The sequence below is a fragment of the Brachypodium distachyon genome, chromosome 1 (assembly GCF_000005505.3).
Source record: "Brachypodium distachyon strain Bd21 chromosome 1, Brachypodium_distachyon_v3.0, whole genome shotgun sequence".
Lineage (NCBI taxonomy): Eukaryota > Viridiplantae > Streptophyta > Magnoliopsida > Poales > Poaceae > Brachypodium > Brachypodium distachyon.
The window spans coordinates 40,678,711-40,694,034 of record NC_016131.3 but is presented as its reverse complement, the minus strand read 5'-3'; the positions used below and the strand labels follow the sequence as shown (position 1 = coordinate 40,694,034).

Genomic DNA, 15,324 nt, shown 5'->3' with positions numbered 1-15,324 from the left:
TAAGCACAGAGATCGAACCCTGTACGGGGGCGGTCGCTTCATGCTGCCTAAATCAGATACTTTTATGTTGATTAGGAATGAAGGACCGAGCCGTGACACAAGGAATGGGAGTGAGTCGAACTTTGAGGATGACGGCACGCGTGCAAAAGGAAACGGTGCAGCAGCTTTCACGAGAATGCAATAAGCTGCAGCCACTTAAAGTCATGGGAAGAGAAGAGATGCTTGGGCTGCCACTTGCACTTTCAATGGGCCCAAGGCCATGTAACAGCCCAGCCCATCTTAGAATCTAAAACTCTAACTTTCTTCCACCTCCCACCCTCTATATAAGTGCAGCCACCACCCTCTTTGGCTGGTTGGGTTTTGTTTAGATAAGTTAGCCATTGCTGCAACTTCAGACTTCACCACTAGTGTCGGCTAGACCTACTGGAAGAACCGCTATCGGAACCCCACCTTGTTACTCGTCTCCTTGAGACTGCTGTACTTCATCTTTATTTGCAATTTCAGATTGTCTTATCTCGATTCTTGCTTGTTCTTGATTGCTAGCAGGGATTGAAACTTCGTGTTCAGGTTGATGGCGCCTTCGGTTGTGTCAATAACCGCAGGGAGTTGGTGTAGCGATTGCTAAGGCGCACCGTCTAGTGTTCGGTGTAGTTGGGTCGTCAACGTCTACTTCTGCCCCAAATCGTAGTTATCCGTCGCACCGAAAGATCGGGCCACCCCCAGCAGCCAAGGGGCGCATGAAAAGGTAAACATATCGGCCTGGTCTCAAAGCTCCTCTGTGTAGGCAACTAAGCACTAGCAAAATTGTTTTTGTTTATGGAGTGGACCAGCAAAGATTAAGAAGGCAGGCTTATATCTTTTCATTTATCTTCACTTCTCAATTTGTTCATCTCCAAGTTCCAAGCTAATCAATTTTGCGATATCAACAACATGAAAATACAAGCTAGATTTCATGGCACCCCATTTGGGTGAGATTTATGATCTTTGTAGTACCATCGTTTGTCAATTTCAGAAAAGGAAAAAAACAAGCAGAAAATATGTGTTATTCTATCACCATCATTCTATGCAACTTTTCGTGGCCGTCCATCATAGGCGCACAAATCCACGCGCAAACCTATTCCCACCCCTCCCTTCTATATATACCTCTCATTCATTCTCTTCCCACGAGATCTAGGCCGGCCCATCTCCTCGCGCTGCCGCCGGCCCTTCTCCCCACACGTTGCTGGCGTCGACGAGATTCGGTGGATCCAAACGGCCGCCCCGTCACCCAAACTACGCCCCGAGATCTGGCGGATCTCGACGGTAGGGGCTCCCCACCGAGATCTGGCGGATCTCAACGGCGAGGGATCCCCACTAAGATCCGGCGGATCTCGACCGCAGGGGCTCCCAACTGAGATCCGGTGGATCTCGACCGCAATGGCTCCTCCTCGTGCTCCATCGCCGCGGCAGCTCCTCCACCGACCGTACTTCTTCGGATCGACGTGGTTGCCAGGAGGCTGCCATCGGTTCAAATCGCTTTGGATTGCAATCCAAAGGTGAGAATCAAATTTAATTCATCCAAATATTGAACATATTTTGGGCCGGTTAGATGTTTATCACGGGCTTGGTGTATCTGTGACATTTTTTTTCTGTTGTACAGTAAAGTTCTAGGAGAAGTCCCAGGAGAGGGACACAAAAACAGAGTAAAGCGGGGAGCACACGGAAATGGCGCTTAATTTCGATGGCGACGGCAATGCCAAGAGGCTGCATGCAGACGAGGAGGGCAACCAAGGGGACCGCATCTCGGAGATGGTGGATGATCTGAAGCTGAAGATCCTGACCCATCTCCCGCTCAAGGATGCGATTCGCATGGTGGTGCTCTCCAAGGAGTGGTCCAGGGTTTGGAAGCTCCGTTTGAATCAGGACGTTGGGGGTGCACATATCCACCACGACCTCGTCCCCCGCATCTATCCATCATCGGAGCAGCTGCTCGAGTTGCTGCAGCGGCGACGAGGGCGCCGTCTCCAGAGCTTCTCCCTCGTCGTGAAGACAAGCGTGATGAGCACCAAGTGCTTCAACCGCTGCCTGCGCCGTCGAGGAACTCCACGTCGAGCTGCGGAACACTTCCGCTCGGAATAGAATCACATTCCACTTCCCGATGCGGAGCAGGAACCTGGCGCGCCTCTCGCTCCGCGGCATCAATCTAAGCCAGAGGCACTATATGTCCCCCCAGAACATCTCCAAGCTCGAGGTTATCCGTCTTTACGAGGTTGGCATCGTTGATAAGGTCTTGTTGAAAATGGTCCCCCTTTACGCTGCTCTCCGTACTCTCGACCTGTGCTACTGCCATGGGCTCAGCGATCTTCGCAGGGTTTTTCACGGCAGGAACCTGAGAACTCTAACTGTCGACGAGTGTGCTGGAGTCCGTGAGCTAAATGTACAGCCGGTTCTCAAGCCGGTTTGTAGCATCCGATCCTTTAGATACAGCGGCTCCTTCATCTGGCCATTCTACCTTCCGAGGGCAGCCGCGTTTACCGATCTTTACATCTGCTACAATGTCGCCATTCCTGTTGATGTTTCCGGTCAATGGTTTGACAACACCCTATTCAATACTTCTGAACTCACCGTCCTCACCATCTGCAGCAATGTCCTCCAGGTCTGCTCTTTTGCTTTACCGGGCTCATTTTATTTTGCTTTGCAACTTAAATCTTTGGTTACTTACTACTATTATCCCTGCCCCTTAGGCTGTGTCTTCCTTGACTGATGCCGGAGTACATGCTGGATTGGCCAAGGTGGCCAACTTTCAGAAACTGAAAGAGCTTCAATTGATCATGTTTGAAATGAAGGCACTCAACCTTGCTGGCATCTATGCATTCCTCAAGAACTGCCAGTGTCCTACTCTTGAGAGCCTGTTTGTGCAGGTAAACACATGAAACAACTTTCTTGAATAGCATTGTTGTGGTACTTTTGTTATATGCATGTCTTTGCTGTGCTCTTACTTCGTTCAAATGCTCCTTATCAATTATAATTTTTCATTGCAGCTCCCAACTGAGAAATCTTATATGCCCGTAGTGGATGCCAATAATGGTGTGATTGAAGAGCCGCCAGAGGATGTCTTAGAAAACCTTAAGGTCGTAAAGATCATGAACTTCAGTTGCGACCTCATTGCGGTGCAGCTGGTGCTTTTCTTTTTGAGGAAAGCTAACTCCCTCCGTGAACTGCTATTGGTTGCTCCGAATATAAATCAATTGAATGTGTCTGATATTCCTGATATTCAGCAAGCAGACCGCCTGCTTCTCAACGAAGCTTTGGCAAATGGCAAGTTAGTTCTCAAACCTGACAATACTACACCCTGTCCACTTCATTCAGAGGTCTTTGCAGAGCTTTAGGTGTCAGACAGCAATCGAGTTGTGGCCATGATTTTGTAGCGGCAGCTGGAATTATTTGTATTTCAAGTTTAGTGATGATGGTTATCTCTCGCATCAGAGTTCAGTGGTGGCTTGAATTATTTTTTATCCGTATGTATTTGAATCAGTTCCAGGTCATCGTTCACAATTCATTAGGATTGTTTGATGATGAACCGTGTTTCAATTCTGAAGTGATGTCTGGAATTATTATCTATTTGTAATAACAAATTAGTTATGATCGATCTTGGATATTTGTTCTCTTCTCATTTGGTCTGTTAGCTGATATCACACTGCATCACTGGGGTGTTGAGTATACAGTTTATGCAGTGACTTGTGGACATATTCCCATAATTTGCTAGAAGTAGACTTATATAACATGATACGGCTTATGAAGTGTATGTCTTTGACCTACACATATGCAGTACAAAACTAGAAATAAAGCTACGCTCCCTGCGGTATACACATCTGCAGTTAAATCCCTGGAAATAAAGCTTTTAAATAGTACTTTATGTGTCCATTGTGATACCCCTGGAGTGGAATAGAGAAGCAACAACAAATTGCCCTGTTTTCAGTAATATTTCATACTCTGAGATGGTAATGATTTTGTACTTTTGAATTGATTTCAAATCTAGATGAAGCATAATGCAGGGGAACTTGAGATATGTTTTTCTGTTAGTAAATGGATGAATTTGCAGTGTCTTTGTCTAGTATCTGTGCAATACATAGGTGCCCTGTTTTCTTGCCGTTCTCCTATCACATGTCACACCTTCTTGTTTCTGTTAGTAAACTTTTTGATATAAATGTAACTTTTGATTCATTTTTAGTGTATTTTGTGAAATTTCATATATACATACAATAATTATTATTATCATAATTATATTAAGGGTCCTGAGTACTAGTTTCGCAAATTTCATATATACATGCATCATTTTTAGTGTGTGTTCACCCTTAGCAAATCTGCTGAGCTATGTTACGAAACAGAGATATTCTCCACGGCACTTATCAGATTACTACCAGTATTACAGACCACACCGTGGATCAAACAACTGAACAAACTTTATATACTCCCTCCGTTCAACAAAAGATATCTCAAGTTTGTCAAAATTTGAATGTATCTAGACATGACTTAGTGTATAGATGCATTCAAATTTAGTCAAAGTTGAGACATCCTTCGTTGGACGGAAGAAGTACTACTAGAACAGAATTACTAAGTTGCAGCTCCTTATTTGCAAGGTCCCCAACTCTTATTTTCTCTTATATTAGGTGTTGACCTTGCCAGTGGCAATCATGCATCATGGAAGTATGGATCGATCATGGTGGATTATCGATAGCTGATCGATATCGGGCAGGAGCGCCTACTTGACGAGTCCGAGGTTGATGATTCCCCATGCGGAGCGCGGCCAGTCTCTGTCCCTGGCCCTGTCGCGCATCACCCTCCCCCAGGACACCCACCCTTCCCACGTCATCCTCTTGTCCCAGCTGCTCCCCCACTCCAGCACCAGCTTCAGCCCTTGCTCCGCCTCCTCCTCCGCCTCCTCGTACCTCCCCGCGTTCAGCAGTACCTGCGCAAGCACCAGCCACGGCTCCCCCACGTACGGGTTCTTCTCGATGCTCCGCCGCAGCAGCTCCTCCACCACAACTGTATTCTTCTTCTTCGCCATGTCTTCGTCGCTGCATATCGCCTCCCAGTACAGGTCCCTGGCCGTGACCTGCTCTCCGGGGTCCAGCACCTTGCTGCAATGGTCGAACACCGGCGGGATCACCAGCTCCAGCCCAGCGTCCTCGTCGTTGACGGGCCGGCCCATGTCTTCTTCGCGCAGGCGCAGCGCCTCGTCGGTGGCGATGAGGCGGTAGAGCGTGGCGAGGCGCGACATGGCGCTCATCCACAGGCCGGGCTTTCCCGTCCCGGGCCACAGCGCGGCCCAGTCGTCCCCCGCGAACTCGAACCGCCCATCCTCGTTGCCCCCGAACAGCTTGTCCTGGTAGTCCGTGTACTGGTCGCTGAAATCAGCAATAGTCATCAGTACGAATGCCGCCAGCACCTTCCTCGACAGCGCCACGGGCTCCCCAGTCCGGATGTGCTCCGCCACCACGCCTTCAGCCGGCACCACCGACCTCAGCTTCACGCGCCACTCCGAAAAGTACCCTTCGTCATCGCCGGCCACGGCACGCGCGAGGTGGGCGCGGAGCTCGGCGTCGGCGTAGCGGAGGTGGAGGTTTTGGTGCAGGAGCGCGTGGCGTGGCACGACGCAGAAGAGGTGCACGAGCCGCTCGGCGGGGGCGCCGACGATGGCGCGGACGCGGCCGCGGCTGATGTCCGGCGGGAAGATGGCGAGGTTGACGTACGAGTTGGAGTAGGAGGAGTGGTAGAGGCCGCAGCGGGCCACGGCGTCCGGGGCGGCCCACAGGCGGAGGATGCGGAAGACGTCGATGAGGTGGGCCAGGAAGGTGCCGTGCTTGTGGTAGCACTCGCCGGCGCCCGCCGCCACCAGGACCGACACCAGGGACGGCAGCTCTGGGTCAACCGCGCCTAGGTCGCCCCGGAGGAACGGCCGGGCCACGGCGAGGAGCGCGTCGGCTCCAGAGCTAATCACACCACCGCTGATGCCGTCTCCGTTGGTCGGCATCATCGACATGAGTTGAGATCACTTGATTGTAAAGACAGAATGGTGCTAGCTGTGGACAATCTAGCTATAAGGCGAGGCTCTTTATAAGCGCCCGAGCAGTAATTGTGAAAGTTGAACTTACATGGCGCCTCCGTAAGATAAATTGGTGCAGGAGGACCACCGTACCGGCCGGCGGCGGAATGGGGCTAGTTAGCTTTTGCAGCAATGTGAAGCCACGATGTGTTGGAGGCACCCACTGCACCGATCGACATGTGTTGGATCGATCACGAGTTGCTGATGCGTTAAAGATATGGCTGGCACCCACTGCACCGATCGACCGACGTACATACGCATGCTTGGCTAAGCTGGATGCAGGCACGCCATCGATGCATACGTACGTGTGCGGCCATGTATCAGACGATCGATTTGCACTGTCAGGTGATTTGTTCCCATGCAGCGCTAGTCGTCTCGTCTGTAGCCGATGACATGCAAGACCCTGATGATCACAGGACACGTTTGTCTGTTGCGTTGTCTCAATGATTTGCTCTTTCTATTAGCAGGACAACAGGACATTGATACGTTGCCTCTCATTGTGCATTTTAGTACGGAATAGTACTGATCTTGCTACTTATACTTGCTTAAAATTTACAAGGAAACGCATTATACAACACAACAGAAAAAAAACGCCTCAGTCTAATGTGCGTTCATAAGGTGAGTTTTGGACGTGCTAGTAGGAATAAGGTGTGTGCGCGTGTTCACGAAGGTGAGTGTACATGTGTGTTGTGTTTGTGACGTATACGTGTCTATACCATGTTTCTCTAAAGAAAATAAAAATGAAACCACGCACGAGTGTATGTAGAGGTATTTTTACAATTACAAAGAAAAGGAGAGGAGCGCTTGCACGTTGCTGTTGCCTAAGTTTCACGTATATATATTTTGCAACTTTAAGGATTCCAAGCATTAGGGAAGACCTAATTTAAATTTCAAAGAATTGAGTGTGCATGACATTCCTATTGCCAGGAGCATGGGTCTCCGGCACCGGGGATGCTGGGCACCCCCTTGTTGTTCGGTGAGCGGGAAGTGTAGACACTTAGATTTACCCAGGTTCGGGCCATCCGGAGGTGTAACACTCTACGTCCAGCTGTTTGTTGTATTCACGAATGTGTGTGTTCTTACGGATTCTCCCGGGGGGTTTCTGGGTGAGCTACTTGTTCTTCTAAGAGATTCTGCTATGAACGGGTACAATACTACTTGCTACTGACTAGGGTTCGAACCCTTTGACCGATGACATTGGTCCTCTTTTAATAGGTAAGGAGATACCACTGGTGCCGATGCAGGCAGCGTGACATGTTATCTACACGCGTGTCATTGCCACAAAACTTAATCTACTGTAGATCCACGCTTTCATGCAGCGCCCAGGCCACTGTGCATTGTAAACAAAACAGTTCTTAGGGTAGCCGCTCTAGACTTGTTGGGCAAGACTAGCCCTGCCGATGTGACTCCTCTCGATGCATTAAATTCACTGCGCCCGCTGTTTGGTCTTGTCTCCACTGCTCCGTCGGGCCCACCTACAACCCCTGAAGCTCTAGTACCCGGAAGGTGCCCCGGTACCGTTGCCCGGCAAATTGCGGGGGAGCGAGGTGGGAGCTTCCCGGGTTCGCCCCTCCCGGGGAGCCGCCCTAGCGGGATCTTGTCAGTTGCGACCCACACGTCCCGCACCAGTGGGGCCCCGAGGGCCACTGGTACGACAGTAGCCCCCGGGTGTGGGCCGGCAACCTTGAGCTCCCGGGTAGTATCATCTTAGGTCGGTTGCCGGGCTATGCCCTCCCGACGCGTGGGTCCCTAGGCCAAGCTAGGAACCCGGCCACGTAGGCCGCCGTTACGCCTCCTCCCGTCGAAACGGGAGGAGCGGGTGCACGATCTCTGGCCCCACTACCCCTCTGCGAGCAGGGAGAGGCCCACCACGCTGCCGAAGAAGTCCCGCGACTGGCGGGACCGTGACGCCAGGGATGCCGAGCTCGCGCCGATCTGCGACAAGATCGTGGCACTGCGGCATGCGGGGCTCACGGATCTGGACGTGGCCCGAAGCTTCATCGCGAGGCGCATTGCTCCGCTACAGCACCGAACGCACCCAGTCTGGACCTAATCGGGGGAGGGCAACCGGATGAGGCTGCAACGAGGAGGGCTGACGATGGAGCAGATCCGAACATGGCTCACGGGGATCACCGGCGACAACTCCCCCTTTGCCGGGCTTCCACCGGGTGTGACAGCACTCCACGTGGATGTCGCCAACCCGGGAGCCAACAACTACCCACCCCGCAACGAGTGGGGAATCATGGCGGAGACACCGTCGAGTAGCCCTCCCCCGCAACCAAGGGCTCGGACCGGGAAGCAACCGGTGGCCGAGAGTGAGGAGGAGGACGACTCGGACGGGGATTCTGAGGAGCCGGCGGGCGCCTCCGCCGGCTACGACGTCTCCCGCGAGGTTGTCGACACATCCGAGGACAAGGGGTTCCGGGGTGCTGACAGCCCTGCGGAAGGGGACAGTGCCAACGACGACATCATGCTGCTCTCCCTCCTGCCCGCCCACCGGCCCGGGGCTCATCCCTCGGCGCGGTGGGGAGCTTTGGCGGTAGAGGGAACGCTCCGCTAGCGGGGAAGGTGACTCCTGCGGGAGGGATCTTCGCCGATCGCTGACTGGTTTTGAACCCAGCGAAGTAAGCTATCTTCCTCGAACTATATTTCCTTTTTTTTGGTAGCATTTCGGTGAATAACTCTTCTTGCCTCAGGCCGGCGGGGAAGAGGGGACCTGTGAGCTCTCCACCGGCGACCTTGAGCAAGAAGCCACGCACAGCCCCCGGCACGAGCGGGGGAAGCCCCCCAAGTCGGGACGGGGGGCGCGGCGACGACGGAAACAGTGGGTGTGTGCGGCGTCGCCCACACCGTAAGCAAGCAGGCGGTCCCAGGAGCAGGTACGCCCGGCAACCTTGTCATGTACCACTTTTCTCTTTTTGTTCCTTCCGTGTCTAATACTCCTTCCGCGCTTCCTTATCCAGGAACGGGAAGTGTTGCCGGGACCAACCTGGCAACGGATGACGGCGAGCGCCAAGAGGCGACCGTCGCAGAGGGAGGGGCACTACGCAAGGTATGCCACACTCGCCACAGCACTCCTCCCCATTCTATTTTCTTAACTTGCACTTCATTTTTTCTAACGATCCCTCCTGCAGCCCCTTCTGCTGCCGCCACTGCGGGAGAGGGGACCGCGGAACTCACCCTAGGGGCCACCGTAGCCAGCGCGGAAGCCACTCCTGAGGTGATGCTGGAGCAACTCTTCACCGGGCGAAGCGGGGACAGAGGGGACTCTCCCGGCGGCCAAGCCACCGACCCAGTGCTGACCAGGGAGGTAATGGCCACCGGGTCCGAGCCCCTTGACCGTGCCACAACAGAGGCCAGCCGCGAGCGGTCGCCCAGCCCCCAAGCGGAGGCAAGGGACGAGCTCGCGGCCGGTGGAAGCGGAAGGACGCACTTGCCTTCGCCGGTGTCTGAGGAGGTGGTGCGGTCACAGACTGGGGCCGCGGGAGCCTCCTCAAGTGCCGGGGCGGTCGCGGGGGCAGGTTGGGGTCCGCTGAACTGGGACCCCAGCATCTTCGATCAGGGGCACGAGATCATCGAGGGCATCAAGTGGCAGCAGCTGGGGTTCGTCAGCTGCTACAACCGGGTGCGCCAACAGCTCGCGGCAGCCCAGGGCCGGCTGGACGATGCGCGGGAGGAGGTCGAGGAGCGTCGGCTGCAGCGGGCGCGCCTCCAGGAGGAGATCCGGGCGGCGTAGCAAGCCCGGGCCGAGGCATCCGAGCCCTTGGTCCCAGAAGCGCACATCCAGCGCCAGCTACAGGAGTTGCACGCGGAGCACCAACAAGTGCTCGAGTCATTGGAGGCGGCGCGTCTTCGAGCCGAGGGGGAGCACCAGGAAGCCCTAAGGGGCTTCTAGGAGCGCCTCGACGTGAAGAGCAGGCTCATGTCCAGCTACTCCTCTGAGATCCAGCAGTTGCGCCAGTAACTCAGGAAGCAGGCCCCGGCAGCCCAGGCTGCAGCGATATGGGCCGAGTCCCGGGAGAAGGATTTGCAGGAGCAGCTCCAAACCCGGGAACGCGAGTTCCAGGAGCAGCTCAAGGCTGCGACCGACGCCAACGCAGCCCTGAAGGGCGAGCTGGACGTCGCCCGGAATGATCTTCGACAGCTTGACAAGGAGAACTTGGAGAAGGCATCGAAGATCTCCAAGCTGAAGGACGACCTCAGGAGCCTGAAGGCCGAGACCGAGCTCGCCCGCCGCAACCACGCGAAGCTCGGGATCCAGCGCAGGAAAGCACGGCCCTGCTCCACAGGTTGGCGGAGGTGGGGAACGAGTCGCTATCGAAGCTGGGGGTACCCCCGGCAGCCATCGACGGCAGCAACGTCAGCACCCTCATCCCCTTCTTCGCGGAGTTCGTGGGAAGGTTGATGGTCATGGAGGCATCCGCAGCTTCGGGGACCGGCAAGTGAGCGTCACCGCGTCTCAGGTTGCCGGCGCTATCCTGCCGCGGGTCCACCAGGCCTACCCGGAGTTCCCCTTTGAGACCATCTTCAACAACTGGTCGCCAGAGGAGAACAAGGAGGAGCACACCAACGCCGTCAGCCGCTTCGTCGACGAGATGGTCGTGCGGATGACGGGGCAGGTTGGGCACTGGTGAAGATGAGGAGGAGGTCGCTGTCGAGGAGACGCCCGCCGCCGAGTCCACTGCCCCGGAAGCACCCCCCGTGTAGCCGTTCCTTGTATCTTTCGTTTTTCGCTTTTTGCTTATTCCCCTTTAACTGGCACGAGGCGCGTTACTTTGTGTTGGCCCTTGTCACTTTGAATGCTTATCGCGAACTTGTATGTCTGAATTTCATTTTATCCAATGTCAATTTGCTTGCTTTTCCGCCTTGAACTAGCTTGCCGGGGAGGGGCTCTGTCCTTCTCGTGCTTTACCTTGTGTACCCGGGGACCTTGCCAACTGCAAGTTCAGCCAGACCAGGGACCCGGGATGGACCCGCAGTGCCAACCTAGGGCTAAACAGCAGCGGCCAGCCATTCCACCTGCGGATTAACTCCCCCAGCACGCACGCCTCCGGGACGGACCCGCGAGCCACGTGTGGAGGGCGTCCTCCCCCCGCAAGCGTCCTTCCTACACTCTGGCTACACGGGGACTGAGCTTACCTCAGCAAACCAATGTGATTAAGGAAGAACTAAGGACTCGAAACAAAGTACTTAGCTTTCTGTTCCCTCTGCATTTAGAGCAGCCTGTTGAAAGCCGTGGCAAAGACGTTGTGGCAGTGCATCCTCCAGCGGCATGCACGGAGGCATGCACCGCCACAGTGTCTTCGCGACGCCTCTCGCCTCTTGCCCCTGGTGTCCTCCTCTAAGCGATGTGGCAGGGCCGCGATGGTGGGAACACCCTCAGCGACAAGCGCAGAGGGATGCACAACCATCGCCTCTGTGCGATATCACTTGCTCTCTTGCTCGTTGCTGGTGTTGCACTTGCTCCGGTCTTTTAATAGTTGGAGTGCTGCCTTTGCCGCCACGCACGCGAAACCACCGGTTGATGCGTGGAGGCACTGGCCCTGTCTCAGAGTCCTGCACCAAACCTCGAAGTAATTGCCATGTACGTACAACTTACCTGCAAGATGATGACACCCGTGACTGCTCCACGAGCACCACAGTGTGCCTTCGTCCCCGCCTTTAACCTGCATGTTAGATTCTTGCAGTGCCCATGGTGCATAGAAAAAAAATTCGAAATGCACCAAAAAAGACAACACTAATTGGATAACCTCCTACCTCCCAACCCCCGGGCACAGAAGAGTCGACCTCAGACTTGGGTGTGAGCATCCTTTCTATTCCACGGTGCCGTGCAGGCAAGTAGCACGTTGTGAACGGGTTCATCAACTGCTAGGCCTCGTTCCGGGGCGTCCCGGGAACGAGCTTGGTTTTCGGGGTTCCGGCAGCTCCCTGCTCACAGCCAAGGATGAACAGACAATTCTGTGCACCTAGAGCAGGAGATAGAGGCACACATTAACAACAAAACACAATATTTACTGAAACAACACTTATCTTTATTCGACTTTGCGCTAGCGGATTACAATCGGGCCCTGCCCGGCTACACTAGCTTAAAGAGGCATGCTGCCGCAGCGTCACCCGTGGGTAAGGCACCACCGTTTCACGAGTACAACTTGGGCACCGGCAAGCCTTCTTCGGTTTCCAGCCGGACAGCCCCCGTTCTGGTCACCTGCACTACCCGGAAAGGGCCTTCCCAGTTTGGAGTCAACCTATTCCCAGCCTTCATTCCTTGTATCCGGCACAGGAGGAGGTCTCTAACCTCGAGCCCCCGAGGATGGACTCTCCTGTCATGATAACGACGGAGCCCCTGCTGGTAGCCTGTAGCTCGCACAGCAGCCTGGCATCGAATCTCCTCGATGAAGCTAAGGCCGTCAATCCTCTGCACGTGTTGCCTCTTGTCGCCGTACGTGCGTACCCGAGGTGACCCATGCTTGAGCTCGAGGGGCAGCACAGCTTCTGCCCCGTAGACGAGGGAAAACGGAGTTTGGCCCGTCGCCCGACTTGGTGTGGTCCGAATCGACCACAACACGGGCTGGAGTTCTTCAATCCAGTGTTTCCCGTGGCCCTTGAGCTTGTCAAAGGTTCTCGTCTTGAGCCCGCTCAGTACCTCTGCGTTAGCGTGCTCCACTTGCCCGTTGCTCCTCGGATGAGCAACAGAGGTGAAGTGAATTTTAGTGCCCATGTCCTCACAGTAAGCTTGGAATACCGCATTAGTGAATTGTGTGCCATTATTGGTGAATAACTTCATGGCCGCCTGCGCTGTGACAGCTCGGACAGGCTCCACCTCGATCCACTTCGAGAACTAGTAGATGGCTACAAGGAGGTACTCGTAGCCGCCAACAGCTTTCGGCAACTTTTCGACGATGTCCAGCCCCAGACCGCGAATGGCCACGAGGACGGGATGACTTGCAGGGCTTGCGCTGGCTGGTTACTCTTCTTGGCGTGAAACTGGCATGCTTCACAGGTCTTGACTAGTTGCTCGGCGTCGGCTAAGGCTCTTGGCCAATAGAAGCCGTGCCGGAATGCTTTCCTAGCTAGTGCCCTGGAGGCCACATGGTGCGAACATGTGCCTCGATGGATATCCTCCAGCAGTGTGCGCCCTTCCTCCTGGGGCACGCAAAGGAGCATCACTCCGTTTGGACACCTCCGAAAGAGATCCCCATCTACCAGGGCATACATCTTGGCTTGCCGAGCCACTCACTCCGCAGCAACGTCTTTCTCCGGGAGGGTTCTGTCCCTGAGGTAACGAACAAAATCCGCCCCCAGGGTGGCGGTTCCCGGCTTATGCATGCCACGAGCTCGGTGGCATGGTGCCCCGCAGCTGCGGGTTCTCCTTGGGTTGCCGGAGGGGCTTCCCCGGCAACAGTCTTGAGATTGACAGAGGGCTTTGACTGCCCCTGTACGAATACCCCAGGAGGCACCTTGCTGTGTTCCGCTGCCCACTTGGACAGTTCATCCGCAACAAAGTTGTCCTTGCGCTTCACCTGCTCAAACCGAAGTCCCTTGAACTTGGACTCCAGCTTTCGCACTTCTCCACGTACGCTGCCATCTGGGGGCAGTCGTAGTCCTTGTTCACCTGGTTTATCACGAGTTGAGAATCCCTGCGAACAACCAGGCGCTTGATGTCGAGGGCGATTGCCGCGCGTAGCCCGGCTAGCAGCCCCTCGTACTGTGCTGTGTTGTTGGTGGAGTTGGCGAAGTCGAGCTGTATCATGAATTTGAGTTGATCTCCAGTGGGCGACTTGATCACCACTCCAGCACCGGCGCCCTGCAGACAGAAGGTGCCGTCGAAGTACATGACCCAATGCCCGTCATCCAATTTGCCGGGAAGGCTCGCTTCCAGCTCTTCTTCCTCTATCCCCGTGGACGTCCACTCCACGACAAAGTCAGTGAGAGCAGCGCTCTTGATGCTTTTGGTATTCGCAAAACGCAGCCCGAACTCTGCCAGCTCCATTCTCCATTCGGCCACCCTCCCGGCGGCTTCACGGTTGATGAGGGCTCGCTCCAAGCAGAACCCTAACACCACCGTGATGCTATGCGTCTGAAAGTAATGGCGCAGCTTCTGTGAAGCGAGCAGGATCCCAAGCAAAAACTTCTAGATCTGCGGGTACCGTACCCGGGCATCACGCAACACCGTGCTAACGAAGTACACGGGGTGCTGCACTAGCCGCTTGCGGGGGGCAGCATGAGTGGACTCGAGTATACACGGTACAGCCTAGCTGGGGGCCCACAAGGAAGCCTACTACAACTCCAGGTGTTTACATGCCAAATCTCGCGACTCTAGACAAGGAAGGTTAATTAGAATATATCTCCTCATTGTAACCGACTTCGACTCTACCTGAGACCTGAGTTTCTGCATATATAAAGGACCGGGAGGGGGAGCCAAGAGGACACCCCCCAACTTAGATACAAGTCGCCTAGACACACTTGACGACTTGGTGCATCTAGATTCTGCGGCACCCTGGTGTGGGTCGGGGTGGCCCGATCTTTCGATGAGATTGATAACTCTCGATTTGGGTAGGAGGTGACATTGACGATCCAACTACGGCCTAGGAGGCAGCGCCTTAGCAATCGATACACCAACTTCAGAGGGTTATTGATCAAGCGGGGGCACCATCAACTTGACCACGAAGGTCTTTGTTCCTGCAAGCAATCGAAGAACAAGTAAGAACAAGATAAATAGCGGATGCAATATAAAATTGCGAGTATACTATATCAAACCAATGTCTCAACGAGACGATAAGTTGGAGTCTTGACGACGGTAAAACAGGTGGTCTAACCGACACACGCGATTACACGAAAGTAGCAGGTAGTCTAACTGACTCGAACTCTTTCTCTTTTTTTTTCTTTCCTTTTTTTTTTCTTTCCTTTCTTTTTTTCACAACTTTCCGAACTACTTGATTTCTAAACAAAATTCGATCTATTATGAAACACTTTCCAAAAGCACTCTTGATTGGACTCGGACTCGAACTCGCGACTGAAAACTATAACTTGCCGACTCGATGTAGGATTCGAAGAGGGACACGGTGTAGGACTCGAAGAGGGACACGGTGTAGGACTCGAAGAGGGACTCGGTGGAAGATATGGTGGCGGCGGGAGATTATGGCGGTGGTGTGGCCGGAAGTTTGGCGGCGGAAGATTGATGAAGGAAACCTGCGTCGCACGAAGAACAAGAAAACCAAAAGCAAGTTCGATCTAGTAGA

General features: G+C 54.2%; 1 protein-coding gene across 1 annotated transcript; it reads right to left on the bottom strand.

The window, feature by feature from the left end:
* Nucleotides 1-4,356: 4,356 nt before the first annotated feature.
* Nucleotides 4,357-6,044, bottom strand: LOC100845551. Its single transcript, XM_024457571.1, has one exon. It carries the CDS (start codon nt 6,020-6,022, stop codon nt 4,742-4,744), a length of 1,281 nt encoding a protein of 426 aa, XP_024313339.1. The 5' UTR covers nt 6,023-6,044; the 3' UTR covers nt 4,357-4,741.
* Nucleotides 6,045-15,324: the final 9,280 nt, after the last annotated feature.

Bases quoted from the DNA above. Each gene is read 5' to 3' on its own strand.
- LOC100845551 (XM_024457571.1), bottom strand. From the start codon at position 6,022: ATGTCGATGATGCCGACCAACGGAGACGGCATCAGCGGTGGTGTGATT.